Below are 27,928 nucleotides of genomic sequence, written 5' to 3'. Positions count from 1 at the left end.
ATCAGTTTCATATCTGTATTACTTCAATGTTGCAGTCCTGGTATAATAGGTTTCCTTTATAGAAGATAGATGCAAATAAATAAAGCCCACCACAAGCTTACTCTCATGACTGCCAGCTATCGCCATGAATAGAGATTGACCGGATGTTAAAACCAAAGGCAGCAATGGTGAGTCGTGGCCTACGGGAGGATGAAGTCTGCAAAAAGGGAGTAAGTCAAGTGAAACCCAGTCTGCACTTACTTTAATTGTTCGCACTACATTTCACCCTGTCTGCTACAGGAAGGTAAAACTAGCTCACATTGTTTATAAAACAATTTTATAATTTATTTATGTACATGTTTCAGTGGAAGGCTTTTTTTATAATTAATTCGGAAGGAAATGCATTTTATTTTGTATATAATACAGCTTAATAAACTTTTAATAATGATCAATAACATGCATTGGTTTGTGCACTTTGTGAGGAACCAGAAATGGGGGATGTGTTCATGTTGCGGACTGGGAATACAAACTGACCGGTTCACTGTTAATATAGGACTTTATAATACACTGTACACTTCCCCAGAGGGAGCAGATCGCTGGCGTTCGTTTCAGCTCGAGCTTCATGTGTCGTCTAGATCCACGCTGCTGTCGTTGTCGCTGGCTACGAGGACTTCTCTGTTTTCATACGTCCAGAAGCCATTGAGGTCGATGAGGATACTGCTCACGGTGTCCCCCTGACTACTGTTCACCAAGTCCTGCAGAGTGATTTTGTATGGATCCTTGGGCTTCACCATGTCAAAGATCTCATCCTGTGACACAAAAACAAAGTGAAAAAATGTCAAAGAGAAGAGTAAATGAAGTCAAAGCACTTTTCTTCACAGCCTGATGTTAAATACATCCTTACCTTGACATCCTGGAAGGACACTGGCTCCTGCCCGTGTAGTTTCATCTGCTCTTGGATAGCCTGAGTGCAAACAAGAGCACAGGTCAGCCGACTGCCCACACCTTTACCATTTCATATTGGGAAATTCCGACAGGGGGAATGAAAAACATTTAAAGGATCTCAGCACTGCATAAGACAACACTTTTCTCTAAAAATGCAGTCTTGTGTAGATGTGGGGACTGGTTTTGATTTTTAAAAGCATAAACATCAATTTAGCTGCAAATTTGTAACCCTTTTCATGCAGTGAAATATTACTTAAAGAATGTGCATCTATTCTTGTAAAAATTATCAGTGGTTTAATGTCTAGTACCTTCACGTACGCCTAATAAATCATTTTGCTTTTTCACTAAAGCTAAAAACAACTGGGTGGATAGAAGACATAAATGTAATATAAAGAGGCTGTGTTAATTAGTGGGGGGGGAATCTAGTTCAAGTATGTCATATAGCTCTTACAGACCTTAAATAAACAGTCCAGGAACTGGCTGGTACGAAACGTATATATAAAAAGTCATCAATGTTTAATAGATTTCAAGACTATGCCACAATAATTAACAAAGCGATGTTATAATCCTCTCCCTGACAAGCACCTGCTCTGCATATAAACTCCCCCATCCCATAAAGGAAGTTTCTTTCCTCAGGCAAAAGGCTGGAGCTGAGCTCTATCTGCCGTACTGTAATTAACACAAAGACAGTCTTATTTAAGGAAGCAGAAAGGCAGGGCTTGGGGGGACAGCAGGGGGTTTGTTTCACTGTCATGTTGGGAGGAATCGCCACACTCCTTTCACTGAAGATCTTTTGAAAAACAAACAAAGTGGGCTTTCTCTAGAGGAGACCATCTTCACTACAGTGCAACAGCTCAGACATCATGGTAACATTCGAAATAGATCATGTTTTATGCTTTGAATGTATTTAAACTTGGCAGATTGGCTGTTAATAGTTAACATCAGAATTATTATAGCACTGGTATAAAGTTTAATCCAGGGGTTGTTTTAGTGAATAAGTACCCACAGAAATAACACACTGGCTCTGCAGTTGATCTGAGATTTTCTGCTAGGCCTGATGTGTTGGGTGGGATTTAGCACAGGCTTTAAGGAAATAAATACATTATATTAGTAAATGGTTGCCATTTCAGTAAGTCTATAAACTTGTACCCAGTATTACTCACCCTGAAAAAATAATTGAGAGCAAACACATTGAGGTAGCCCTTGTTCTCCATGTCCAGCAATTTAAAAATGTACTGCAGGGCGGCAGGTTCCTTCCGGTTCTCCAGCGCCAAGACAAAATCGAGGTACGTCTTATAATCCTGAGAACAAATTTAAAAGGCAATTCTCACAGTTTTAAATAATGTACAGGGAAAGATAAAATGATCTGTATTTTGCCAATTGCTTATCCGATATCGGGTGTAACAGGCTGGCAATTACCATTTCTCCATCGTACGTGAGACACTCCTGGTAGACCCGATCCAGAAACACGTTTGTGAGTGTTCCTGTGCCGTAGCGCGACAGCTCCTCCTTGCTCAGCATCCCATTGTGGTCCTTGTCAAGATTTAAATACTGACCTGCAACGAGGCAAAACTGTTCAGATACAGCACCTCCGGTATTTCATTTTATAAACATACTCCTAGGAGCATGAGAAAGGTCCTTCTCATTTGTTTATTGTAACCTTTCAGCACTCCTTGCTTGCTAAGGAGCTAATCAATGCTATTTGTTAGCTGACCTTTGGGGGACAAGTTACAATTTGCACCTTTACATTCTCTTTTGAATATTAAAATGAACACAGGTTAAGGAGGAGTTGATTAAGACTTATCTGAATTAGATGCAAAAACTATTCCAACAGCCTGAAAAAATAAAGCATATTATGATGTACCATAAACACGTAGCGCCGAAGGAGCCGAAAACCAGTTTGATTCCTGACTCTCCTTGGAAAGCTCCTCATCTCTGAGCTGAAACACAAACATGGGATGTGTAACAGTATGCAGGACACAGGTATGTACTGGATCGTAACAGACGTAGTATTTGCCAACTCAAGGTTGTGACATTTCAAGAATGTGTGGAGATGAATTAATAAAAGCAACTCTTCTCTAGATGTTCCTCAATGTATTTAACAAGGCAGACCCAAAATATGAGAATAAATAAAATACATTTTACCTCAAGCAAATCATCCAAAAAGCTGCAAGCTAAAATGTCCTGAATTTTTATTTTTCCTGCAGATAAAAAGAAGTAGTAAAAATAAGTTAAACTTTTGCAAAGCACAATAAATAAAAATAAAAAAGTATTCAGAGATGGGAATACATAATCCAATTTCTAGGTCTTTATAAAGCAGAAACAGGCAGCTCTGTAGAAACATCTCTTTATAGTAATCAACAGTCATTTTGATCTCAGGGTCACCACTGCTATTACCTGCAAGCTGTCTAAAGCAGATGAGTCACTTTTTGTTCACTGTTCACGTTTTTTCAACTTATTTTACACATAGCATGCGTTATGTGAATCAGAAGGGTTAAATCAGATATAAAATAGATATTACAGACTGTCATTCATATACCTCAGGTTACTCAAATTATCACACATTAGACAGATTGACTGGGCAAATTTTATTCTCACTGGGATAGCATACAGTATACCAGTGAGAATAGATTACAGTTAATCACCCGACAACATAAACTCTCTAGGGGACGTGGCCGATTTCTGAAGCCAGACTGCTGTTCCCAAAGCTCCCGAACTGAGCCCAGCTCTTTTAGTCATGCCAAATAAAACCCTGCAGGCTCGGTTAAGGCAAACAGCACAGCAATCTTAGCCATCACACGAGCAGCTAAAAAACACACATTTCTAGAACAGCAGAGACGATGTTTATCATTTGGAATGTGTTCTTCCTACAGAAACATTTATTTGCAATAAAGTCATTAGGTGTGGATTGCAAGGTCAGTGTGGTGTAATAAAATGATGTAGGCTTATAGACGACAGGGCAATTGTTCCCTTCATATCTAAAATCAGACAAAAAAGGCTATATGCGTTCTAAAATTGAAAGAAACGCAAGAGAGAAGCGAATTCATGAAAACTACAAACCGGTGCGAAGAGGATCCAGGAAAAAGAAGAATTTGCGGACAGCTGTGCAGACGTAGAAGGAATAGAAGGACTTCTCCAAGCCGTCTAGCTGTGGCAGTGTGGGGATCAGTTCCAGGATGTAGTTCTCCAGGTCCTATCGAACAACACAGTGCTGAGAGTTCAGGACACCGGCGCCCACAGACAGATTATTTCTAAGCGCCACACTGCCTTGAGGCTGCGTGACCAACAGGAGATGCAAGGCCTCCTTCAGAAGGAAAACATCTGAGGGATCATTCCTACCTCAGAAAGCATCTCTCAGTCCAGAAAAGGACTTGACAGTTTCTAATAGACAGAGAGACTGCAGCATAAAGTTTATTGACTGTGGATTTCCATATTTCTGTAGGCATGTAGTCTAGTCTTTTTTCATCAAAACAATATTCAGCTCAAATAGTGTTGCAAAGCACTTCTCTGTACCGTCACAATTAGAACAGCCATAGCAAACCTGCATAAATGATGATTTGATACATCTGACAGTAGGCAAGCCTCCATATTATGATATTGTGTTGTGTGCCTATTTTAAGTCAGTTCAATATGTTTTAAATACATTTTTACAACAAAACAAAGGAAACACTGTACGAATGATCAACCTGCAATTCTTGCCAAGCTCTGAAGCCAGATCAGACAACTACACAAGATGATCTCCACAAGTTCAGACCACAAGGTTACTGCATGGATTGTCTTTCAAATCCATCAGCAGTACTTCCAGAAAAGAGAGAGCTGGGGGGAGCAGCTAGTCATTGTAAAATAATAATAATAAAAATTGAAGTATGCACTGAATTGCAGCATAATTGTGTAGTGCCAAGTTAAAGGTTTCATTTGTAAAAGGTGTCCCATTTCAGAACACCTACCGACTCCCGCAGATATCCCTGTCCCGCCACGTCGTACAGACTTAATCCGATCCTTGTCTGGTGAAGCCACACTGGAGACAGAGAGGGTCTGTGTTACTCACTGAGGAGATACACTGATCAAAATCACCATAATTAGGGGAGAAAAAATGTGGACATACAAGAAATACCAGCAAACAGACAGGTCTTAATTAGTGCATAAAGAAACACTACCATTTGCAGCTACTGGGTGTCACACTTCCCTTATCTTCCCATTTTCAGAAAACATGCTGTGGGAAGGAATTGGTTTGTTTTAATCACAGACGAGCAGCTGGACTCAGGACAAACCTTTGCGCATGACGTAGTTGAAGAACTGCATTATTGATATCCTTCCATACGGGTCACTGTGCAGGAGCTTGGCATAAACTCTAGCAGTGAAGAACTGTCTGTTTGGGGGACAGAACAGTCACAGATTTGATTTGAGATTATGTATTGGTTTCCAATAGCCCCTTCCTGATCATAATCGATTATTTGCTTTAAAATATATATTATGAACATCAATAACTACTTAGTACGGTGCATTTTGTAACAGTGTGGCCAGATGCAGTGATTCTACTTTTCAGTTACATATTCCACTCCTATCACAACCTTTCCAGCCTCCAGTTTTGTACAGTGTGTGTACTCTATATCATGGCCAGTTTTTACTTACTTGCACTTCACTCCAGCTTTCTCTCCTACTTTGAGGAAACTATCGTAATTGATCATGGCTTCCTCCCCTATCATGGGTGGCGTTTGGTGTTTGTCCAACAGAAACCACAGGTTCTATGATGTAAAGCAGGGATAGATAGCATTTAACTGAAGAAAGACTAACAAATACCTCTAATAAAACGCATAGATAAATTTGTTAAAAATGTCAAAAGTCTGGATTTTTTGTAACAAACCTGTAACTCTTCATTATCCAGAAGTTCCCTGCTTTTCCTCTGCAAAAACACAGCTCGAGATTCCTCTCTTAGCTTCTGCAGCAAAACCTCATCTTCAGCAGGGAGCTGCAGGAAGGCAATTGTCATGTTTATGATTTAAATCAAATAAATGAATTAAAAACTAAACCCTTCACAAATATTTTGCATAAAATTCCCAGGGATTGTGCCCCCCAACTGTGCTTCAATGTGCCAGTCAAAGTACTGAAATGTTCATTGGATCTGTGTTTGCACCTACCCGGTAATAGAAACGTGGTATATTCTTGTAAGAGAAATCCCTTTTCCCTCCTCCTCTCCACTCCAAGTAATGTTTTGTAAAAAGGTTAATCTCCTCTTCTTTCTTCTCCTGCTCAGTCTTGCCATCTGTGCAAAAATAATTTTAAATGAATGGTATCCAGTTCAATTCAACATACATTCAGCATTAAGCATTTATAACCATTATGATATGCATTTTAAAGGTTATTTTCTCTTTTATTATAATGGCAATACGTATTGGACAGAAACAAAGAGTTAGTGCAGAAAGCATTTACGTTTACGGTTTTATTCGTTTATTTTAAAAATACCCTGGAAGTAGAAAACAAAACAAATACATACATAAATATATACTGCTTAAGAAGACAAGTTAAGTGAATACATTTTCATTTTGTTACAGTTTGATTTTGACACATTCACTTCTGAATCAGCAATATTTTATAAACTACCGATACTAAATCTATCTTTTCAGATGAATGAGGTTTCTTATTCGCTTACCTTTCTTTGAAGCTGCCAGCCTTCTTTTCAGTAACTCCTTCCATTCCACCACTTTATTGTCTGACATTACAATAGTAGACTAATTAAAAGTCACATTAATAAAAAAATAAAATAAAACACCAGCTTCCCCAAAACAAGCTCCACTCTCCCTTCCGCTATGCCATTTGTTTTTACAGCGCAATAGCCGCTGATGATTGGCTAACAGGGAGTGAAGGCGCAGTCTGCAAATAACCTTTAACCTCCGAGCACCTCGTCGCTTTCTTATGGCGTCATTAAATGCGACTCTGCGGGAGTTCTGTCAACGAGCATGTTTTTTCATCTAATCGAAGTTGTTAGTGGTAGTTAAATAACCTTTGTCCATATTTATACAGCGGTTCAGATCAAATTAATCATTTGTACCCGTGATACTTCACATTGTTATCCTATGATGAATGAATAAAGCAAAACGGAACTCAATTCAGATCAGCAGAACAGAAAGTAGAGCTCTTTCCATGGGTTAATATCAAGTTGTGAAAACAATTGTTCTTGTATTCTCACAATCTACATGTCGACTTTACAAGGCTTTGTGACATTCACCACAGCCGATATCTAAAGACGGCTGCTGAGTGATACAGCTTGGAAAAGTAAGCTGCATAAAAAAGCAACGCGTTTTTTATTTTCTGCTTTTTGAATTTACAAGATTACTAATTCTAAGCATGATGGTGCTACTTTAGGCATCTGTAAACTACTTTCTCGTATTGAACCTGTGAAAATCTAAGGCTTCTCTTTTAATGTGGACTCATACAAAGCAGTTCCACATTTGAATCTCTAAAGATGGGATCCCTACTGTTCTCATACACAAGAGCTCATTTTAAAAAGGTAAACCCACGTTTAATTTACTCAAGGACTCACCTGTTTTTTATGCACAAGAATGTGCAATGCTTATCCACCAGAGAGGGCAATAAACCTCCAGGGGTATACAAGAAACAAGGAATAAAACAGAAAGACTATCTTGGCAAAGAAAGGCAAGCTCGTCCCAAATCTGTGTTCGATGCTGGGACAGCAAGCAGGACAGCCGAGTTCCAGAAGAGGAAAATGGGGGATGATCCACATGAAGACGGGCGAAAAGTGTCGGCTAAAGGGGGTGACATCCCGAGCCACCCACTGACAGTGACGGAGTGGAAGAATCTAAAGGAGAACTTCAAGATTCCTCAAAGGTTTGAGGTGAGGATGATGGAGAAGATGCTGGTCGCCAACACTGACATTGATGTTGCCAAGTCTCTTTTGGCCTTCGTGGCAATGGAGACAGGAACACTGAGCTACGAACTCCTTCTGAGGTACCTGACCGTGTGTGTCCATGGCAGCCACCACACAGAGGTCTTTGACATGTATGACATCATGAAGAATCGTTTCAAGACTCTGGATATGGGGGCCTACAGCCTGTTTGTTAAAGGCTTTAGCAGGACTGAGCGCTGGCAAGAGTGTCTGCTGCTTTTGGAAACCATCAAGAAAGTCATCACCCCCTCCGCACGCAACTATGCGGATGCCATCAATGGGGCTGTCCAGCATGGGGATACCGCAACTGGTTGGAGATTGTATGATGAAATGATGGAGAAGGGGGTTAATCCCAGGCAGGACATATGGCAGTTACTGTTCAACAGTGGGTCGGACCTTAGTAGTGAAAGCAAGTTGCACTCCATTCTCTTCTATATGAGAGAGAACCAGATCTATCCAGATGAGGCACTGGCACGGTCTATCAAGGCCTGGTTTGAAAGGTAGGTTGCACTGAGACTCACAATGATATTTTGTGTCTAAGATGACTGCAGTGATATGTGAGAACTAAATAAACAATTCAATTTAATCCCAAGACACCTGTGGTAACTGCACTCTGAATGAGAAGTGGGCCCAAAATACTCTGGATTTAATTCTATCCTAGTTTTAATTACTAGTTAGTCAAATTATTTTATAAACAAAACAAAAACAAAAATCACATTGGTCCCATTTGCCACTGACTTTATATTTACAAAAGCTGCACAATTGTGGCTTTCCAATACTCTTTCATTCACTACTCTACTTTTTAGAAAACCTTATTCAAAAGTCTAAGTAAACATATGCTCATGTATTACTTGAAAGTCTATTATGTGTATTATTTTGATATTCCGAAGCAAATGCAGAAATTAATGTTTTTTTTTTTTCCTGTAAGTCTACCAGGGAACCAGTGGAAAGGAAGCTGGGCCACGATTAATGCCAGGTAATGAAATTCTCACCTTTATTTCCTTTTCTTCTGAGTTCCTGCCTTACTGACCAAGTACTACTGTGTTTATGATCCTTCGTTATCCCTCTGCACAAGCTAAAATTAGACTTGAGAGTTCTTGTCTTATGGTATATTTGTATCGACAGGAAATACCTTCTCTCATTCTACGTATAAGTCGATTACTAAAAGTGGCAACAGGAAGGGGCGGGGGACACTACAGTAATGTGTGTTTATTTACAAACACACATTTGCAAGCATCTGATGATCTCAAACCAGTGGACTTTCTGCTATTTCCGATTTTGCATAGCATCTCCAAAACTGCCTCCACATCTACTTGTTTTAGCAGCCTTTAGAAGAGCTGAGATGGGAAAGTATTTTCATATAGCAAGCCTGCTGATTTTGAAGAAGGTTAGCTTGGGACCACTGTTTTCTTTTTTTTTTTTTGAGACCACATTAATAGCCACAATAACAATAATAACCAGGAGTAATTGCCCTTCTACTACCCAGAGGTGTATGTCAGAGCTGCAAAGCCGGCCTGGAGTCCATTCAGCTGAGCGAGGACGAGTACAGACAGCTGAGGGACAGTGTGATGCGTGATGTCATCGAGGGCCCAGATGTCTTCAATAAGACCACTCCAGAAGTAAGACAATTTCGTCTAGATGTTTTCTTTTCCTTCTCCTCCTTCATGTATTTTATACAGAGTCACTGCATATAACATATCTGTACATGTTTGCTTTATATACGTACATTTTGTGCATCACTGTATTTTCAGCTGGGAGATTGCATGGCTCTAAGTGTATGTTTGGACATGTTTGTTTCTGAAGGTTGTCCACTAGGTGGCCCCAAGGACACACCAGGACAAAAAGATTTGAAAATAAATAAGGGGGAAATCCAGTTTCTGATTTTTAGCCTGCAACCAAACCGCTTTTTTTTTTCTTGAAGCCAAGAGAGAACAAAGTCAACATATTGTAGACCATAATGTAGACCTTTGAAGCAGCCTTCTATGTGGTATGAAGTATAGAGTTTAAATTAATGTTTACCCTTTCTGTGTCATGTATTAGACTATAAGCTCCTTGCAGCTTTATAGTGTATATCTATCTGTAATTGCTCTTGTATGATTTTTAATTGTCCTTATCTTTCTCTAAAGTGTACTTCTTTACAGGAATGCATTTTTTTATTGTAAGCTATATTATGCATAAGTGCTTTATTGCATCGCATTGGAAACAACTGTAAAACACAAATTTGAGCAATGCACTGAAATATGCTGCATTACACAGCAGGGAAAATTTGATATTTTCTCCCACTTGCCCTCTTTCCCAGCCTATTATTATTATTATTATTATTATTATTATTATTATTATTATTATTATTATTTATTTATTAGCAGACACCCTTGTTCAGCGCGACTTACAAAATATCAGAGCAATACAAAGTGCAATAATACAGTGCAATACAGTACAATACAATAATACAATACAGTTCAGGCATAATACATTTTACACATTTAGAATTTACACAAGTGTATAGGAGATACAGTAAGCAATATATAAGGTCTTACATCCTAGATTGTAAAAGCTGATAAGTGCAGATAGGATGTTAAGGGAAAGGGAGCATTGGGGAAATCAACATAAACAATACAAGTGCTACTAATGCAAAGGCAAGAGTATGACAAAACGTTGTATCAGTGCAATCTTACAGGATAATGAATGACTAAATTACAGGTACTGTCTGAAAAGATGTGTCTTGAGTAATCACCGGAAGGAGGTCAAGGATTCTGCTGTTTTGACTTCAGTGGGAAGGGCGTTCCACCATTTAGGGGGATGAGAAGTAGCAGCTCTGGAGGAAGGAGAGTGGAGAGGAGTCAGAGATAGTCTTCTGGCATTGGAAGACCGCAGTGGTCTGGAGGGGATGTATGGGGAGACGAGTGTCTGAAGGTAGCTTGGTGCAGTCTGGTTGAGACAGCGGTAGGTGAGGGTCAGGGTCTTGAACTGAATGCGTGCCGTTATCTGGAGCCAGTGGAGGGAGCGGAGCAGTGGAGTAGCGTGTGCGAATCATGGGAAGACAGAATACCAGACGAGCCGCAGAGTTCTGGATGAGCTGGAGCGGGCGGGTAGTAGTTGCAGGCAGGCCGGCCAGGAGGGAGTTGCAGTAGTCCAGGCAGGAGAGGACCAGGGACTGGACGAGTAGCTGAGTCGAGTAGACGGTGAGGATGGGTCGGATTCAGCGTATGTTGCTCAGGAAGAATCTGCAGGTGCGCGTCAGCGTGGTGATGTGCTGAGTGTAGGAGAGCGCAGGATCGAGGGTGACTCCTAGGTTCTTAGCGGAAGAAGAGGAAAAGAGTCGTAGATTTCAAGGGGATTGAGATGGAGAGGTCATGAGGAAAATGAGGAAGAGGGGGGAGAAAAGAGGAGATAAGATTTGGAGAGGTTGAGCTTGAGGTGGTGTGATTGCTTCCAGGCAGAGATAGCAGACAAACAGGAATAGATGAGAGGGTCAGAGGAGGCAAAAGACAGGAAGTTCTGTGCATCACCTGCGTAAAAATGGTAAGAGAAACCATGGGATGCGATGAGGGGGCCCAGGGAGCGAGTGTAGAGAGAGAACAGGAGGGGGCCCAGGACGGAGTCTGGGGGAACACCTGTGAGGAGAGGTTGGGGGGTGGATGAGGAGCCTTGCCATGTCACTTGGTTGGCCCGGTCGCTTAGGTAGGGGGAGAACCAGGTGAGAGCAGTCCCAGAGATTCCAAGGTCAGTGAGGCAGGAGAGGAGGATGGAGTGATCCACGGTGTCAAATGCTGCAGAGAGATCAAGGAGGATGAGGACTGAGGAGAGGGAGGCTGCCCGAGCACAGCTGAGGGAGTCAGTGACAGCCAGGAGAGCCGTCTCAGTGGAGTGAGCTGTGCGGAAGCCGGATTGTAGAGGATCCAGGAGTGAGTGATGGGAAAGAAATGCAGAGAGCTGATTGTGGACCGCCCGCTCAAGGGTCTTTGAGAGGAAGGGGAGTAGGGAGACAGGGCGGTAGTTCTGAGGAGAGGTTAGGGTCAAGTGTAGCCTAACAGATGATATTCTTATTTGTGCAGCTTTTGTTTTCACACGCCCCTCTCCCTGCCCCCATATGCATGCACCTTTCAGGAAAATCTCCCGTGAGGCTTAAGGAACTGAAAGGAGATGAACCAAAGGTGCTGTGAGGAGGAAATGAAGAACACCTGTGGTCAGCCACTGTGGCTCAATCAAAATAGAAAGCTGTGCCTTCTGCAGAGCCAGCCGCCTAATTTAGCCCAAGCCGGGGGATTTCCAGCACATGTCCCTGCCTTATTTCTCTTTGTACTTCCTTAGCGCAGGGCTCTCACAAGAAAGAAAGAAAGAAAAAATCAAAACAACAAAGCTCTGTGTTTCTTATAGTACACTGGGGCCCCAAGGGTGTTTGAGCAAGGAAAGAGACATTCCAGAAGCAGTTAAAGGAACAATTAAGCTGAGGCGTTAGTATTGTCTTTTTTGTTTGTTTCACACATTTCGGTCTAGTGTTAAGAGGGAGGGAGCACCACTTTACAAAGCAGGCTGGCATTTTAACATGAGGCAGAAATATGCAGTTGTTTTTTACCTCAGTCTCCACTTTTGAACGTCAAAATCCCCAAACTTTCAGCTACCCCGCATGTTTAAACTTCTTATTGTACAGAAATATAATTAGGATTTCACTGTGTTTAAGGGAGACCATTTTCTACAGATGTTTTTAATGCAGGATTGCGGTTTTAATCCAGTTTAGTTTAGTTTTTGGTCGTGTGCAGGACCTGAAGAACAATAAACCATTTCAGAGGCAGGTTGATACTGCAAAAGCGTGCAGTATTATTGCAGCATTACTGCAACAATATGTGCAGTGACCCAAATGCTGACTGTTCTTTGTAGCTAGGTAAACGTAATTAAAGATAAAGAAATCCATACATAAGTAGTTAAATAAATACGTATATGCGTGCAACATGCACAGTACGCAGGATAAAAGTAGCCTCTTAATCAGTGAGAAAATAAATCTAGGGCAATAATGTTTAGGATTGCATGCAGGATACTTAGAATCTTAACCATTTCAACAAATGTACCTGCAGATATATCATCTTTTGTGAGCGATAAAATCTTTCAAAGCGATGAAAGTGTTGACTAATATTTGTCTACATTTATCTTCTTATTGTTTTATCAAAGATGTGTTTTATTTGTAGGTGTTGAAGCTAAGGAAATGTTGCATATAAAGGGTCTGGATTTTCTGTATTTAATGTGGTATGCGTTTTCTTTTTTCGAGAGGCATCCACTACAACACATACTTTGCTGAATGTTGAAAGAAAATCTGCAGCAGCAAAAAGCAACAGACAGTGGTTTCCAATTTCAGCTGCTTACTGAGAGCTATTCACAACAGATAGTGGAAAGTCCCTTCTCTGTACACTTTAACCCTGAACAGAAAATTAACTTTGTTGAAGTGAAACAAGCCTTGAACAAATGCATAAGGACCTTAAGTTTATTTCAAATTGGAAAACAAAACAAAAAATTATATATATACTATTTTATTTATATTTATTTATTTTGAGGAAAGACTTGTTTTCTGCTTGTATTTACCTGAAACATGTGGGTTAAGCAGTCTGTGTTGGAGTGTATTTCCATAAAACACAAACGAGTGCTTTGCATTGGGACTTTTTTATGAAGTGGATCTGAGTCTGTTGTGCTCAGTATTATAGATCAATACAAGCTGAAAGACTATAGGAATGTTGAGCTATGAAAGTTTAACGATATGTCCCCAGTACTGGGTCTTCAAGCATTTTTAACGGTTTAATAATTACAGAGATGAGGCGTGAAAGAGGGCATTAATTTCACAGCAAGACATGGGCACATTAAGTTCTGAGTAGCAGGGAATGTACAGTGCTTCTAGATTTGCACATCATGAGGCGAGACCTCAGGTTGGGTTACTGCAGGTTGTGCATCACAGTCCAGCTTCCTCTTCTGGCTGCACCAGCAACATGCACTCAAAGTTTTAGCAAGAACAGAATTTCAACACTCTGGTTCTTTTCTTGTTGTCGTATTGTCTTCCCTTTCGTATATATATCACTTCCGTGTAATTCAAACTAGTTTTCTGGGAAAAAAATAACAAGCTGTTACCATGAAGAGAGAGAAAAAAATCCCAGCGTTAGCATGTTAATGGATGCAAATTTCCCTCCTCAGGGGTGAATAGAAGGAATGTATTTCAGTCAGGGCATAGAAGGCTTATCATTCTCTCTGTTTTTATAGGTGTATACCAGGATTAAATCAAATCTTTGACCCACCCGCTAATAGAAAATTGTAAAACTGTACTTGGTAGCGACTTAATTTACAAAGTTTGGATTTAATCTTATCCTTAGTCGAATTACTTTCCAAATATTTAAAATATTAATGTGTGTCTAATACCAAACTAGGTCATAAGGATGTGCTAAACTAAAGTAACACATTTGTGACACTGTTTCTGCCATGCATTTAAGGTATTGCGCAGTGTTTAAGTAAGAAAAATCCTGTCCCTCTAGTTTTGCCAGCCAAACACAGCAGCAGAACCGGATTTAGCAAGTCTCTTTACAACATACCACTACAAGGACATATTTTGGAATCAAACATGACTTTGCATTGTCTTTCGTAATCAATATCTCACCTAAATAGTACACCCTGGTTCCAACGTCAACTGTTCAGTGTGTACTCTGTCCATGTGGTAATAATGGTGGATACTTTAGTTAACATGAACACTCCACCTTTGCAAAAGTGGCTGTAACTTATTTGCTGTTGTAGTTGATAATCTGCAACGTGTACAGAGTGAGTTAGATTAAAAAGGTTGACACTCATCACAATTCACGCTAAAGCAGATTTTCCTAAATTTCTGCTTCTTCGCTTGAGTCAACAAAAGTATAATTCAGTACCACTCAGATTAAAGGAATTTTAAGTTATCGTTTCCCTGCCGTCATGGCTAAGGGACAAGCATGTGAAGTATGTTATGAAGCGCGTGACCAGGTTCTTTAAAAAAAAAAAATAATAATATCATGTTCTGCTCACAGAGGTTTATCTTGAGAAAGTCACAATGGGAACACACTGTTCTTGACACGCCTGTTCTCACATGGGCCGATACGGGCTGGGATTCCCCGGTTTTAACTTCCCTACTGTACTTCTGCCCTCATGGCCAGACAATGACCAACGCACGCCAGGTACCTATGGCATACCTAAGCCATGGCAAGTTTTGTATTTTCTTTAAAAAAAGCTCAAGGACAGTACACTAAATCAATATATAAGCTATAAAGGGTCAGTTTTTTTATTTGTTACTGTGCATGGGGGGCTTTTGAAACACAATTACATAATAAAAAACATATTCCATTATATTCTATATTATAATAAAGGCTAAATACTAATGTCTGCCAAAAAGATATGTTTTCTCCAAGTCAACATGGGAAGCAAAACGGGAATTTCCCTATTTTGAACACATGGGATCTGTATATAAAAAAAGCCCAAAGGAAACTTGGGACAGAAGGATTTCCATCCTAAATAAGATGATCTCCAGATGGGAAACTAAGACCTCAGCACTCGATGTAAAAGTATTTCGGCAGGCAGTTGAATTATTTGCATGCAAGCTCCATTTGTGTCCATTCAGAAATGCGTGGGTCTGCGGATTCTGAGAATTGCACCGTGTGCTGAGCTACTGGAATCTGGTCTATAATGAGAAAATAGCTCAGGATGCAAAAACAGACTGTAAGTGTGAAAGTGTGTGAAGATTATATTTTAATCTTTGATAAATTGCAACCCTCAGGTTTGTTTCTACAGAGGCTACTACCCCCACTATGCGACTACAGGAACCAAAAGGCCAGTTTGTCTTGATTGCAAGGGGAATTGAAAAGCGCATAGAGTGTTAGGACAATGTTTGGTGTTAAAACTCTCTTTGGTCTCCCAGTGAGGAAATCCCCTAAAATTCAGACACGCACAGGACCCTGCCCCCTCCACACTCGCTCTCCTGCTCCCCTGTCCAGACGCATGCATTTCAACTGCAACTGCCACAGCAAGATATCACTAGATATCAACCAAGACCTGCTGAGAACAGTATTAGACAATAAATGGGTTTCCTCAGTCGATTAGGAATTGCCAGTCAAAAGACGAATCCACAGCACACACATTTGACTTTCTGGTACACAAAAACTGTGATCTTCACTTTATTTTATTTAGTCTCAAATAAAGCCCTCTCCTGGTAATTTTAGGGAACTCCAGAAGATAGATTTTGTATCCCTTATGCCACAAAGGAGCAGAGTTTCACCTGTATTGCAACAATGTCTCCTGTCCTGAAACTCTGTGGCTTGGCGGTACCCCGGAGGAAGATCAATTTTCTGATCAAGCATCTGCAGACTTTGTACGGAGAAAGGGGAAGTAATAGAAAGTGGTCTGACCTTGTAGTTACTGGGAAATGCCTGGAGAGGTTTTTTTTTTTTTTGCATTAAGGAACTGGAAATTGGCAACAAAAAATAAACAAAGTAAGGAAGAAAACAAATGTCAGAAAAGGAGAAGTGTGTTTGTTTAAGTAGTAAAACATGTACACATCTCATGCAATGGTACACCAAACCTACTGTATTCAAGATATTAATAAGATCTTATTGGAAACATGGTGTGTGTTGACAGCAGCAGGATTTGGAGTGACTGCAAGCTATCCTGTTGCACACAACGCAGGTGGTAGCGTGCACACAGCCAAGAGATTAAGAAGATAAATTAAACCTGTTCCACAACACATTTTTTGTTGATCGGTTCCATGATTAATTAACAGTCTCCTTGGAAGCCGTGTGTGTCTTTGCACGCTTTGTTGGCCAGCATTTTCCTTTAGCGCTGCTCAGGATGAGATGTATGTCAACAAAAGCACTACAGAAAATTCCCCAGATTAACAGGATCCTGTTTTGAAACTGAAGCAAAGCACTTTTTTCTGGATGTGTGCAGGAACACATGCAAACAAACCTGTAAATGAAAGTAAAACGTAAAGATTGCAGCGATGTTTAGTTTTTATACATTATTGTCAGCAATTATATTATGTGTAGTAAATATCCTTCACCTCATTAAGCATCTGTGAGATGATAACAAATATATTTCCCAAAGAGTCCATGTTATTCTTACACATGGTTTTAAACTGCTCTGAAAGGCACTGGTCTAAGAACGTCTGCCTTGTTCTAAACATAATTTATGAATTAAACACACCTCCAGTGTCTTTGTCTTTGCAATGATGGCAATAAAGCTGCACAGAGCTACTTAATTTAGTGATAACTCTGCTGTTGTAGTTTTGATTGAGACCCACTGCTAAGACCCTGTCAATCTCATAAATCTTGAGACAGTGTAGTCCGGTGTACGACAGTATAATTAGACACACATTCAGATACACTTTTACACCCGAACAGGAGCTGGAGACCTTCAAAAGGTTTGTGAAGAGGAAGCCTCCCTTTGATGTCGTGATCGACGGACTCAACGTGGCCAATTCCTCGACCCAAGGGAATCAGTCAGAAACAGTGAGTGTTTAACTTTTCCCCTTTTTTCCCCCACTACAGATAAACAAGTCAGTTCGGCCTATACAACAGGAATTCACACACAGTTTCTTGTGTGTATAAAGCAAATATCCCACAACAACTATACTGCAATGAGATGTTTAAACAAGAAAAAGATGTCCAGAACAATTGCGCAACATTGTCAGAAGTACTATTCCAGGTTAACAGCAGGTAGAAGCCAGTCGGAAATGAGGGTGGTCACCAGTTAGCTGTGGTTTTTACCTCCCACAATTCGGGAAAAACACCTTCACAAAAACCCAGTGCAAGATCTGAATGGCAGCATTACAGAATTAGATTCAAAGGAAGCTGCAAGCCACAGCCACAAATACATGGCTCTGTCTTTCATGCACAGAATAGGTCACTGAGAAAAAGTCCCTCACAAATGAATATATATAGATATTGTGTATGTGTATATATATTTACATACAGTTAAGTCCATAAATATTTGGACAGTGACACAACTGTCATCATTTTGGCTCTGTACGCCTCCACAATGGACTTGAAAGGAAACAATCAAGATGTGCTTTAAGTGTAGACTTTCATCTTTTACATCCAAAGTGGGTGCACTGTGTGATTGACTTGGTCATTGCAGAACATTCCACATCACATCATCCTACATCGGTCACCCAATTTGGATGTAACTACCCTTAAATTAAATATGAAAGTCTACACTTAAAGCACATCTTGATTGTTTCCTTTCAAATCCATTTTGGTGGTGTACAGAGCCAAAATGATGACAGCTGTGTCACTGTCCAAATATTTATGGACTGATATTTATGAACTGTATACACAAAGGGGTTCACATGTGTTTTTATATTTGTACGAGCACTGTACACAATAGTTTTCCAACATAAAAAGGAATCTACTGAGAAATGGGGATTTTTTTCAGTCTAGCCCTTCTGGCACTAGTTGGAGAAAGAAGTCATCTGTTCTTACTGTAAACGTCTCCTCTCTAATTTCGGGAGTCCGGACAACCCCAACAGTCATATGTAGTAGGAGGTCGAGTTTATTTTGGTCTAGACTCACTTGACTAAGGGACAGATGACCTGGTCTTGAGAACAAGCCTCCCCCCAACCCCGACATTAGGTGGAATCAGCCAAGGATTTGTTGCAAAGGCAGTGTGTTGGGGGGGGGGAGGGATGCAAAGCGATGAATGCTGGGAAAATGCGTGTTGGCGGATACGTACACTTGGGAAGGCTGTAATGAGGCGCGAGTTTGGGGTTGTCCTCTTCCTGCACTTCAGTTTAAAATGAGCAATAGATCAAATAGGGGCCATATATGGACATTTTTCTCAGGGGCAGGAGCTGGGTGTGGACAGGGAGACCTGGACACTGAGAGAAGGAGTTGCGGTACTTCGGTCTGGAATTTCTGGAATGTTTTCTGGTTTCACTGCCAATCGCCTCATCTTTCCTGCTTCACAGCGAGCGTCAGTGTGATTCATTCTTTTTTGTGTGTATTATTCTCCCTGCTGAAGTACAAGGCGTGGCTTAAGAGTTAAACAAACCATCACTATGACAACATGGCTAATGTCGCTATGTTAGGATGCAAAGCCAAGGGGAATCTTTTCTCGGAGTGACTCACTGACCTCTTCTTCGATTCTCACACAAGTGTATACGTATGCTGACTGAATTTCCCCACATGAATGTAATTAAAGCTCTGCAGGGAACTTTAAAGGTTGTTCCGTGGGTTTCTGTGCCTTCTGTAACGGAACCACCGATGCCAAGAGCTTTCTTTCTGTTTTTGTTTGTATAAACCTGTCTTGGCTCTGAAAAGGTCAGGAAAAGAGTGGAAGCATCGCAGACTCTCCTGTTGTGAAACTACTCTGTGGTGAGACTTGAACAGACTAACGACACGAAATCAGACATTTGCAAATTCGACGGGCTTTTCCTGATGTGCATCACATTGATTAAACTCCTCTTATAACATAACCCCGAGATGATGTTGTGCGGGGCAGACACATGGCAGGGAAAGCCCCCTTTTCCAGCTCCACCGATAAGCCGTCTTCCTCTGTGTCCTTAACACAAATAGAGATAACTCTCGATCCACTGCAGATTCACTCATTCAGAGGCAGTGCGTCTGAAGAGTGTAGTAGTGCTGTGTTTGCCACTGGGGGGATGTGGAGTCTCACAATACACTGTGATGACAAACTGGTGGAATCACACCATCTCACCACCAAGGTAGAAAATCTCAGTCGCTTCACATTTTCCACCTTCCAGCGGTAAAGACCCTTCTGGTTCCTTCATTCCATCACACACACACACACACACACACACACGGAGACTCTTCGCATTCAAATGAGGCCATGAACCAGCTGACATTGCACCACATCCTGAGAGATGCAGATCCCCCCCCCATTTTACAAACCTGAGAGTGATCTGTCTGTGAGATTAGAGGCATAAAGCTCAACCCAAGAAGAGGTATAACTTGGGTTGACATTTTCACTACCAATGAACTGAACCTACTGCTCATGTAATTATGAATTCTCATTGTAGTGATTACCTTAATTTGTTTCTTTGTGTGTTTTCTTTACTGAATTCTACCAAACTTACACTTCATCTAAAAACAAATCCTGGAAAGCACAGTCAACTTGCGTCCTGCTTTGTTTATTTCACTATAACACTGTTGGGAGTTTTAGTGTACCACAAATTCCCTTTTGTGTGTGAGTTTCTGTGTTTACATATTTTACTGCAGTAACCTAAAAAAGCCCTATGTTTGAAGCAGACTAAAGAACATAAACAAATCATACTTGTTGTGATGTGAAAAAGTGGACATTAACTTTGTTTAGGTTGTTTATTTCTGTTACAGAGCATCATGATGCATCAGTCAAATGAAAGGTTACATGTGACATACCTTGTACTACGTACGTGAGTGATACAGAGATTTATTCTGTGTTACTGGAACAAGAATTACTGGCAAACTAGTCTTCCTTTTTTTGGGTCAGAGTTCTTAATCATCCGTTGAATCAGGGGAAGGAAGCTAATTCTTGCGGATTGATGCAGCATTTCCTGCTGTACATACAACAGTGCTGTGAAAATAATAACATACATTTGAACAATACGTGTGTCTTTTGAAGTCCGAAGTGCCGCGTGACTGGAGCGCATCTCCAGTCAGGACAGGAATGTGTGATGAGTAGAGGCGACAATTAGCAAAGCCCTACCATGAGGACGGAGGACTGAGCTCGTTTTTTCCAGCTCTGGAGCCGGGAAGATGCAGGCTGACCCAGAGAGTAACGCTATGTCTGATATTCTTCACAGGGTTTAGGTGACATATTGTACGTTAATAATTCCCCCCCCTCATGGTATTCCCCAATTGCCGTCCAGCCCCCTGAGTCGGCTCAGGTCGTATCCTCCACAAGGACATATGCATCTCTCGTGCACGTGTGCGCCTCGTTGTCAACAGAGGTGTAGACACATGTTCTGGTTGCTGTTGGCGAAGTCCACACTGTCGAGAGAGGTGAACGTCAATCCTAGGTTCCATTGCTCTGTCTGGGGGGATTTTATAGCTCGACAGAGACATAACTCAATGTTTTTGAGCTTGGAGTTTCCTATATAAGTTTTAAGCTAATTTTCCAGACCCTTCAGAGGTAACAACTGTATTTTCCATCTGACCTCAGCCCATGGGCGGAATCTTGGTCATGTGACCCGGGGAAGGGGGAGTGCTGGTAAGTAGGAGGCAGCTTGGTGAGGCCTGTGGAGGCTTCTTTGAAGACCTGATAGCTGACTACTGTCACCACAGTGGCTTCCTGCAGGGGAAATTTCAGTATTTTTAGATTGTTCTACAGAAGCCCAACAAGCCAAACTTCAGCAGAGAACTACGACCTCTCTCTCTGCTTTATTGTGAATAGAGTCTACAGCAATATAAACTGCACCTGACTTTTCTGGCTGTACAGACTATGATTGTAAGCCTTTTTCAAACAAGGCAGAGTTTGATCAATTCGATAAGGAGCTTTTTTTGTGTCTTCGCCTTCATAGAGAGGGATAATTGTGAATGTGGTTTACTTTGAGAACGGTAACCGCAGTTTTATTGCTATGTTGGCCATAGATTGTAGTATTTAACTGTAGCTGTATTTCCTGATTTTCCTCCTAATCACACCCCTCTGTTAATACATACAACATTTTTTTCTTGTCCAGGAAGCAGAATGCATTTAAAGATAATTTGCTTGAGTAAAAAATACAATAGTATATTCCTTTCAAGGGCATTTAAGACTTATGTTAGTTGAGTGAACCCCCTGGGCTGAATATTTCCTTTTGCTTTGCTTTATCAGTAATCTGTTTACTTGAATTCCACCTCTGACCGGCATTATAGTTAGCTTTGCTCCATCACAGTTTGCATAACCGGCTTCGTCTGACAGATGTAGAGAATCGGGGGGAAAACCCTGTGTGCACTTTGCCGCCCAGGTTGTGTAAAATCATAAAGCATTACTAGCCTTTAGGTAAGGTATCACATTTTCACCAGAAAAATGCAAATGTACCCAGTTTCCCAACCTAACGTTTTTGTTTTGGCATCTTTACAAACAACACTTTTTTTCCTACAATACAGTTTTCCTTGAAATCGTGATGCACTGTCATGGTACCAAAACCAAAAGGCTAAAAAAAAAATTGCTACAGTCATTATTGGACCTAGGTGTTAATTTCTTGGAGCTGACAAAACAAATCTGTACATTGGAAAGGACTTATTGAGTGTGTAACTACGGGAGAGGAAACTTTGAGGGTTAATTTCAGTTTGAGTTATTTTACCTTATCTCTGAATGTAGAGCAACCACACACTTATGATAATCTCGGTGAAAACAAAGAGGCTGAAAACACGTTTCAGCACATGCAATATTGCAAAGCAGCCATCAGCACTTCTGCAGCAAAAGGACAAAAACACACAGAGATGTGTCCTGATGTGAAGAAGTTCTGACTGAACTGATTCCACTCAGGATTTCAGAAAGACAAACTCATACGCCACAACATAATTTGTGTTTAATTTGGTATTACAAAAGGAAGGAAAGAATATTGTGTCAATAGCCAAAAAGGGCCAGTTAGTCACACGTCAAGTGTATGACAGCTTGACTGAGAGAAAAAAAATATAAAAAGGAAGTTTTGACTGAACTTGCTTCCCCCATTTCAGTGTCTTTGACCTCGGGATTCATCAGTGAAAAAGGGTCTGAGGTTTTCCACAGCACAACCCTGAGCAAAGCTGCACGGATGGCTTTTCAATAGGAAAGATCTCTGTCTGTGTCTGGTAGGGTGATGGAGGGCAGGTGGGGGGTTTGAGAAAGCCCCTTGTGAGCTGTGGGTTGCTTTTCATGCACCGTAAAATGGCAAAGGCAGCAAGTGTACGCCGCGCTGCACACAGCCGCACAACTGCAGGGCAGGAAGCGACTTTTAAGAACGCCTACAGACCCCCTTTCAGAAGCGTGAATGAAGTATAGGGGGATTTTCTGCTTTTATTACAATATGACTAACTTAGGAGTGAAATACAAAAGTTATTAAAAGTGGATTTTTTTTTTTTACAAATTTTGTGCGTTCGTGTGTGTGTGTGTGTGTGTGGCTTTGTTTGTTACCAGCAGCAGCAACCTCAGTCTACTGTGATGATCCAAACAGTGTGCATATTCACAAAAACACAGAAACAAACCACAGACACTGACAAGAGTGGCAATCTGATGATAATGTTTCATTTGTGACACTTCAACGCTTTGTATCTAGGATTTACACTGTCAGATAGATTTAAATGCGAAGCTGTGACACTTTTATGCTGATCTGAAAGATGAATTCTTTATTTCTTTAAGTTCACTTCAGCTTTATAATTCATTGTCCATTTTTTCATGTGTATTACTCAGCTGCCACCGTTGAACTAAAGCCTACATCAGATAGCAGGCCAGAGGAAGTCAGTGTCTTTTTACACTGAACACATAGGTGAGCCTACATTTTAAAAAGTGCAAGGAGGTCAATAAAGAAACTGATTTGTATCTAGTAGCAGAAGTTTACAACATTGCCTCGATAAAGAAAGAAAAAAAAATGTGTATGATCTCTGCTTTTTTGGAAGAATTCAGAAATTAGGAACAAGGTAATCACAGTTAAAACTTCAATTATAATTTGGCTTTATAAATGTGGTAGCAATTGTAATAACAGACCTTTTTTAATGAGCATCTACTACTTGCAAGAAAACAGTCTGCAGTATCAAGCCGTCCTCTATATTTTTATATTTAGTTTAATGAAAGCAGACAACACTATATGTAAAACCCACTCACAGTCACAGTGTCTTAAACAGAAACCCCAAAGTTGTTGAAAGTTTCAGTTGAAAGAGGCTTGGGAACAACTGGGTGGGTTGTGTGCTGGACAGTGTCCCACTCGCCATTTTACTTAAACATTCCTTGTGTTGGCGGCCTCCTTCCAAACAGAGCTGGTACCTCCCCTCCGCGGCGAGGGACTTTCTCTTCTCAGGGTGGAAGATGAAAGAAAAGAAAAAAAAAAAACTCCCCAGATCGGCAAGAGATAACAAAAGTGAGAAAGAGAGGGAGGAAGGGAGAGTTACCTTAAAAACCTGTGGGATGGCAGGGAGAAGTTATCAGACACATAACTGTCTCTTTCGCTCTTACGAACCCGCACGGCACGCCAGACAGTATTCGTCAGCCTCGGCCTGCTGGGGTGCAGGGGACGCTGTTTTTTGGGGGGGATTTTGCAGGATGGGGCTGAGCGGAGAATCCGGGCCTATCCTCGACTCCCTTTGAGTTGCTGCAACGTCTCTTCACTCCAACACAGACACAAATATGTGCGAGCTGCAAAGAGCGCATGGACACTTTCCTTGTGTCCTCTGATGAAATGCAAAAAGAAGTGGCCCTCTGCTTTCTATGCAAGGCCGTTTTCAGATGGGTTTTTGATTTTGCTTGATTTGTTGAGGATTATTCTCCATAAAACACAAACTCAATCTGGTGCGGTCAGCTTCCGGAGAAGAAAGATAGTTCCTCCCACTGATAATAGCACTGTGTGAGAATAATGCTGAAGTTGGTTGCTCACGCTAATAAACGTTCTATAGTGTCATCAAGAATAGCAAGCAAAATACATATCTGAGCATCTGCTGAACCTGAAATGGAAGACTATGCATATTTCTGTGTGAAGCATGCAGGGATAAAGTTGTACACTTTTGAGGGGACACATCCTTTTGCCCATTGCATGAGTGTAAGTCAAAACTGCAGATCATTTTACAGAGGTATTCAGTGTGTTACTCTATATTTCTCCCTCTGTGCAGTCTGATCTCAAGTTCCTGTGCTTTATTCATTGACGTTGTGAAGGCTTTGTTTTGTATCTGGGCGTGCAGACAGAAACGTGAACTTTCTCAACTTGTGTCTTTTTGTTTTATTCGAATAGGACCTGTTTGAATCTAGCCTAGTTCACTCCAAGGGATATAAAGATAGACAAAGACTTAGGCTCCGTAATAACGCAAATAAAAGAAAACAGAAGTGGGCCTACAAAGAGAAGGCCTGTTGTTTTATCTGATACATTTTCACAATGAAAACCGTTACTGATCTGGCATTGTATTGACAGTGTTGTTGTTTTTTTGGAACATATTTTTGACATTATAGACCATTGCATATCAGTGATCTCTGCAAGTTATGCTCAGGCATGCTTACTGGTGAATGTGTTTGACTTTTCCGTTAGCTTAATGGAAGCCTTTCTGAGCTAAGTATACAGACAACACCTTTTTTCACTCAGCCACTTTGAGTATATGCTGAGAAACACGGATAATACATTCAGGTTGCTGGGATTGCACAGGATGCATTTTCATATAGTGCTCTACTTCCTGAAAAAGAGAACGGTTTGGGAAAAAGTTGTAGGACAGTGTCACATATTTACAGTGTATCTATCATGCAGTGTATTCACAGTTTTATGATTCAGTCTCCTGTGAAGAGTGAGTCAGATTTTATTATACAATTGCCCTGGCACTCTGCTCTTTGATATTCGCAGTGATAAAAAAAGGGGAGTTTTTAGCAGGAAGTTTACCATGCAGATTTCATGCGCATGTCTCACACGGTTGGGTGTTAATAAAGAAAGAAGTAGTGCAAGCATGTTTGAACTCCAGAAGGGGAAAGTTCAGATCTAAAACAGGATACTGCAGTAAAGTGGTGGTTTCCAAGATTAAAATTCAACTGGCTTGATGTGTTCACCACTTCCTTAAAATAAATTAGCAGAAAATTAAGAATGAAATATAGTGCCAAAGGTCAGAGCTTTTCCTATTTTAACCTATATTCACATAAGCTGTGTTTGTTGGACCCAGTAATTTCAAGGGGACACTTCATGCTGCAAATTTTTCTTTTTTAACTTTTCTATTATTTTAATTAAACCAAATATATCTATATACCTTTTTATCTCTGCTATTTATTTCCATGAACGCCTTATTTATTACTATGTTCCTGGCTTGTGTGCAGCAACTCTTGAAGAAGCCCGACCCATGATGCACACAGTTTTCTGTCTCCCTAAAATCGATAGAACGTGTGACTTTCTAGTTTAATGTTATTACATTCTTGTGTTACACGATCATCTTGTGAAGCACATTGCATCAGAAATTGTCAGTCTTCTATGAGCGTCCTGTAAAATACTATAAGGGAATGTTACTTTCTGTAAGTACTACCTGCAGTATGCGAATGTTAAAAAAAGAAAAGGGACAACAAGTCATACTTCCTTGTCATGCTGACTTCAGAATCTGCCATGTCATCATTAGTACCTGTTTCCAGCTTTCTGGAATTTCCCGGGAGCACAAAGAACTAAAATTATTTATGGTGTTGTTTTGTTTATTTACTGTTCATACACCATTGCACATTTTACTGTATTTAAAAAAGACAATGGATGAGCCAGTGGGAAATGTGGAAGGGAGTGACGGGGATATATTTGAGGTGGTAAACTACATGGTGAAGTATAAGTCATCCTTCCCCCAATACCACACTTCCTTTATTACTGCTTGACTGTTTTTGGTGTTAGCCGAGTCACACACAGTCGAGACACTTACAACCACTTCCTGGGCAGCAGGATATCCCCCACTAATCTCTCGGAGTGAGTAGGAGAGGGACCTAAAACGAAGAGGACAATAATACACATTTCCTAAGTCCCACTTGTCGAGTGTGGTTTAGGCAAAGTGAGTTTTCTGGTCGTTTGTAACTTCAGAAAGAGACTAAAGTCATGCTTCAAAGGTTGTCTGTAAACCTTGGCAGCCTGACAGGTTTAATAGATGGGGTTTTTTTCATTCACAAAAAAATTTGTGAAACAAAAGCCAGCTCTCTGCGCAACTGACTTTGTAAGCATATTACACACTTTAGATCACACTGTCGCGATGAATATTTACAGTAGTGATAACTTTAAGCAGGTGAAAAGTATGTCTGAAGTATCACTTGATGGGAAGGTAACAAAATACATGTTTTCTTTTTAATATATTACAATGGCCAGCATTTTATTCTAGCTACTCGATATTCGACCAGAACAGTCCGCAGTCCTGTCCCTGCCATTGTTTAGTGAAGCGCCCTTACAAGCAATGTGAAAAGCTGAGCCGGTGTCTCTGTCCCTGCAGTTGCTGGCCGTGGTGTCCCAGCTGGTCCAGGATGGCCTTAGAGTTCTGGTCTTGGGTCGAAAGCACATGCTGAGGCCCTCGCGCTCCTGGGACCGGGGGAACATGTCTCTTATTCAGAAGAAAGCAGACTGCTTCTTCACCGAGAACATGTGAGTCTGGACAGCCAAGGATATTGATTTATATATATACAGATTGGTTATCAGTCCTGTATGTCCTTGTCTGGTATATGTGTAAAGTGTAGAATGAAGATGGTATTGCGAATAAAAAGTTGGAAAATAACAGTTGTGCTGATGGTTTACTTGGTCATATTTCGTTGAGACAGCTCAGAAGATGACCCGTTCCTGCTCTACGCAGCCCTGCACTCAGGAAACCACTGCAAGTTCGTGAGCAGAGACCTAATGAGGGACCACAAGGCCTGTCTGCCCAACAGCAGCACCAGACGACTCTTCTTTAAGTGGCAGCGCGGGCACCAGATGGTACTGCCCAACTTTCTTTCGCTGAGGAGAATTGTTTTTCAGGTAAATTGTCCATGGTGGGCTGATTAAATCAGAAGATATTATTATTGTCAGTTCTTAATGCACCATAATTGCCCTGGGAATTGGTGGAAAGGTGGACACCAGGACAGTTCTCTCTCATCAGTCCAGATGCATGTGTATGATTCAAATATTCAAAAGAAACGCATCTCAATTTGATCAATGTTTTTTATTCCAGCAAATACCAAGCTATGACACAATCATCCAGACAGATGACAATTGCTGGCACATTCCGTATGACCCACAGTGGGTCGAGAGGTGCACCTACGAGGTCCCCAAAACATGGCTGTGTCTCACAAGAAACAAGTGAAGAGGGCCGCCTTTCTTCAGCGTTATTGTCATGAATACTCTGCAGGAAATAAACACCTCCACCTCCATCTGCCCAGGAAGAGGAGCTATTATATGTACAGAAATAAAATAATCTCAGTAAATAAATAATGTTTCCTTTGTGAACTTTGGCCTCTCTGATTTAATCATAACAGACGATGAAA

At 40.8% G+C, this 27,928-nt stretch overlaps 2 protein-coding genes across 2 annotated transcripts; one reads left to right on the top strand and one right to left on the bottom strand.

Moving 5' to 3' along the window:
• Positions 1–224: 224 nt before the first annotated feature.
• ppp2r3c (protein phosphatase 2, regulatory subunit B'', gamma) lies at positions 225–6,763 on the bottom strand. The gene is made up of 13 exons (XM_066694482.1): positions 6,575–6,763; positions 6,063–6,187; positions 5,789–5,893; positions 5,557–5,669; positions 5,196–5,293; positions 4,872–4,942; positions 3,985–4,117; positions 3,070–3,125; positions 2,789–2,864; positions 2,344–2,480; positions 2,088–2,225; positions 884–943; positions 225–788 (listed from the first exon to the last, which is right to left on the bottom strand). The coding sequence occupies exons 1-13, from the start codon at positions 6,639–6,641 to the stop codon at positions 600–602; spliced, it is 1,368 nt and encodes a 455-aa protein (XP_066550579.1). The 5' UTR covers positions 6,642–6,763; the 3' UTR covers positions 225–599.
• A 74-nt stretch (positions 6,764–6,837) lies between these two features.
• prorp (protein only RNase P catalytic subunit) lies at positions 6,838–27,890 on the top strand. Its single transcript, XM_066694480.1, has 7 exons — positions 6,838–8,328; positions 8,757–8,804; positions 9,315–9,447; positions 17,218–17,325; positions 26,905–27,053; positions 27,227–27,422; positions 27,616–27,890. Exons 1-7 carry the CDS (start codon positions 7,388–7,390, stop codon positions 27,745–27,747), a joined length of 1,707 nt encoding a protein of 568 aa, XP_066550577.1. The 5' UTR covers positions 6,838–7,387; the 3' UTR covers positions 27,748–27,890.
• The last annotated feature ends 38 nt before the right edge of the window (positions 27,891–27,928 follow it).

The sequence above is a fragment of the Amia ocellicauda genome, chromosome 21 (genome assembly GCF_036373705.1).
Source record: "Amia ocellicauda isolate fAmiCal2 chromosome 21, fAmiCal2.hap1, whole genome shotgun sequence".
Taxonomy (NCBI): domain Eukaryota; kingdom Metazoa; phylum Chordata; class Actinopteri; order Amiiformes; family Amiidae; genus Amia; species Amia ocellicauda.
Note: the sequence above shows the minus strand (reverse complement) of the source record. Positions and strands in the feature narration are given on the sequence as shown.

What these genes read in the sequence shown, in the direction of transcription:
- ppp2r3c (XM_066694482.1), bottom strand. Translation starts at nt 6,641, where the DNA reads ATGTCAGACAATAAAGTGGTGGAATGGAAGGAGTTACTGAAAAGAAGG. An exon ending in TGGATAATGAAGAGTTACAG is followed by an intron (nt 5,670 to 5,788) that starts GTTTGTTACAAA and finishes TTTACATCATAG; the next exon opens with AACCTGTGGTTTCTGTTGGA. An exon ending in CCTGGATCCTCTTCGCACCG is followed by an intron (nt 3,126 to 3,984) that starts GTTTGTAGTTTT and finishes TTTTATCTGCAG; the next exon opens with GAAAAATAAAAATTCAGGAC.
- prorp (XM_066694480.1), top strand. Translation starts at nt 7,388, where the DNA reads ATGGGATCCCTACTGTTCTCATACACAAGAGCTCATTTTAAAAAGGTA. An exon ending in TGGGCCACGATTAATGCCAG is followed by an intron (nt 8,805 to 9,314) that starts GTAATGAAATTC and finishes TCTACTACCCAG; the next exon opens with AGGTGTATGTCAGAGCTGCA. An exon ending in TCAATAAGACCACTCCAGAA is followed by an intron (nt 9,448 to 17,217) that starts GTAAGACAATTT and finishes ACACCCGAACAG; the next exon opens with GAGCTGGAGACCTTCAAAAG.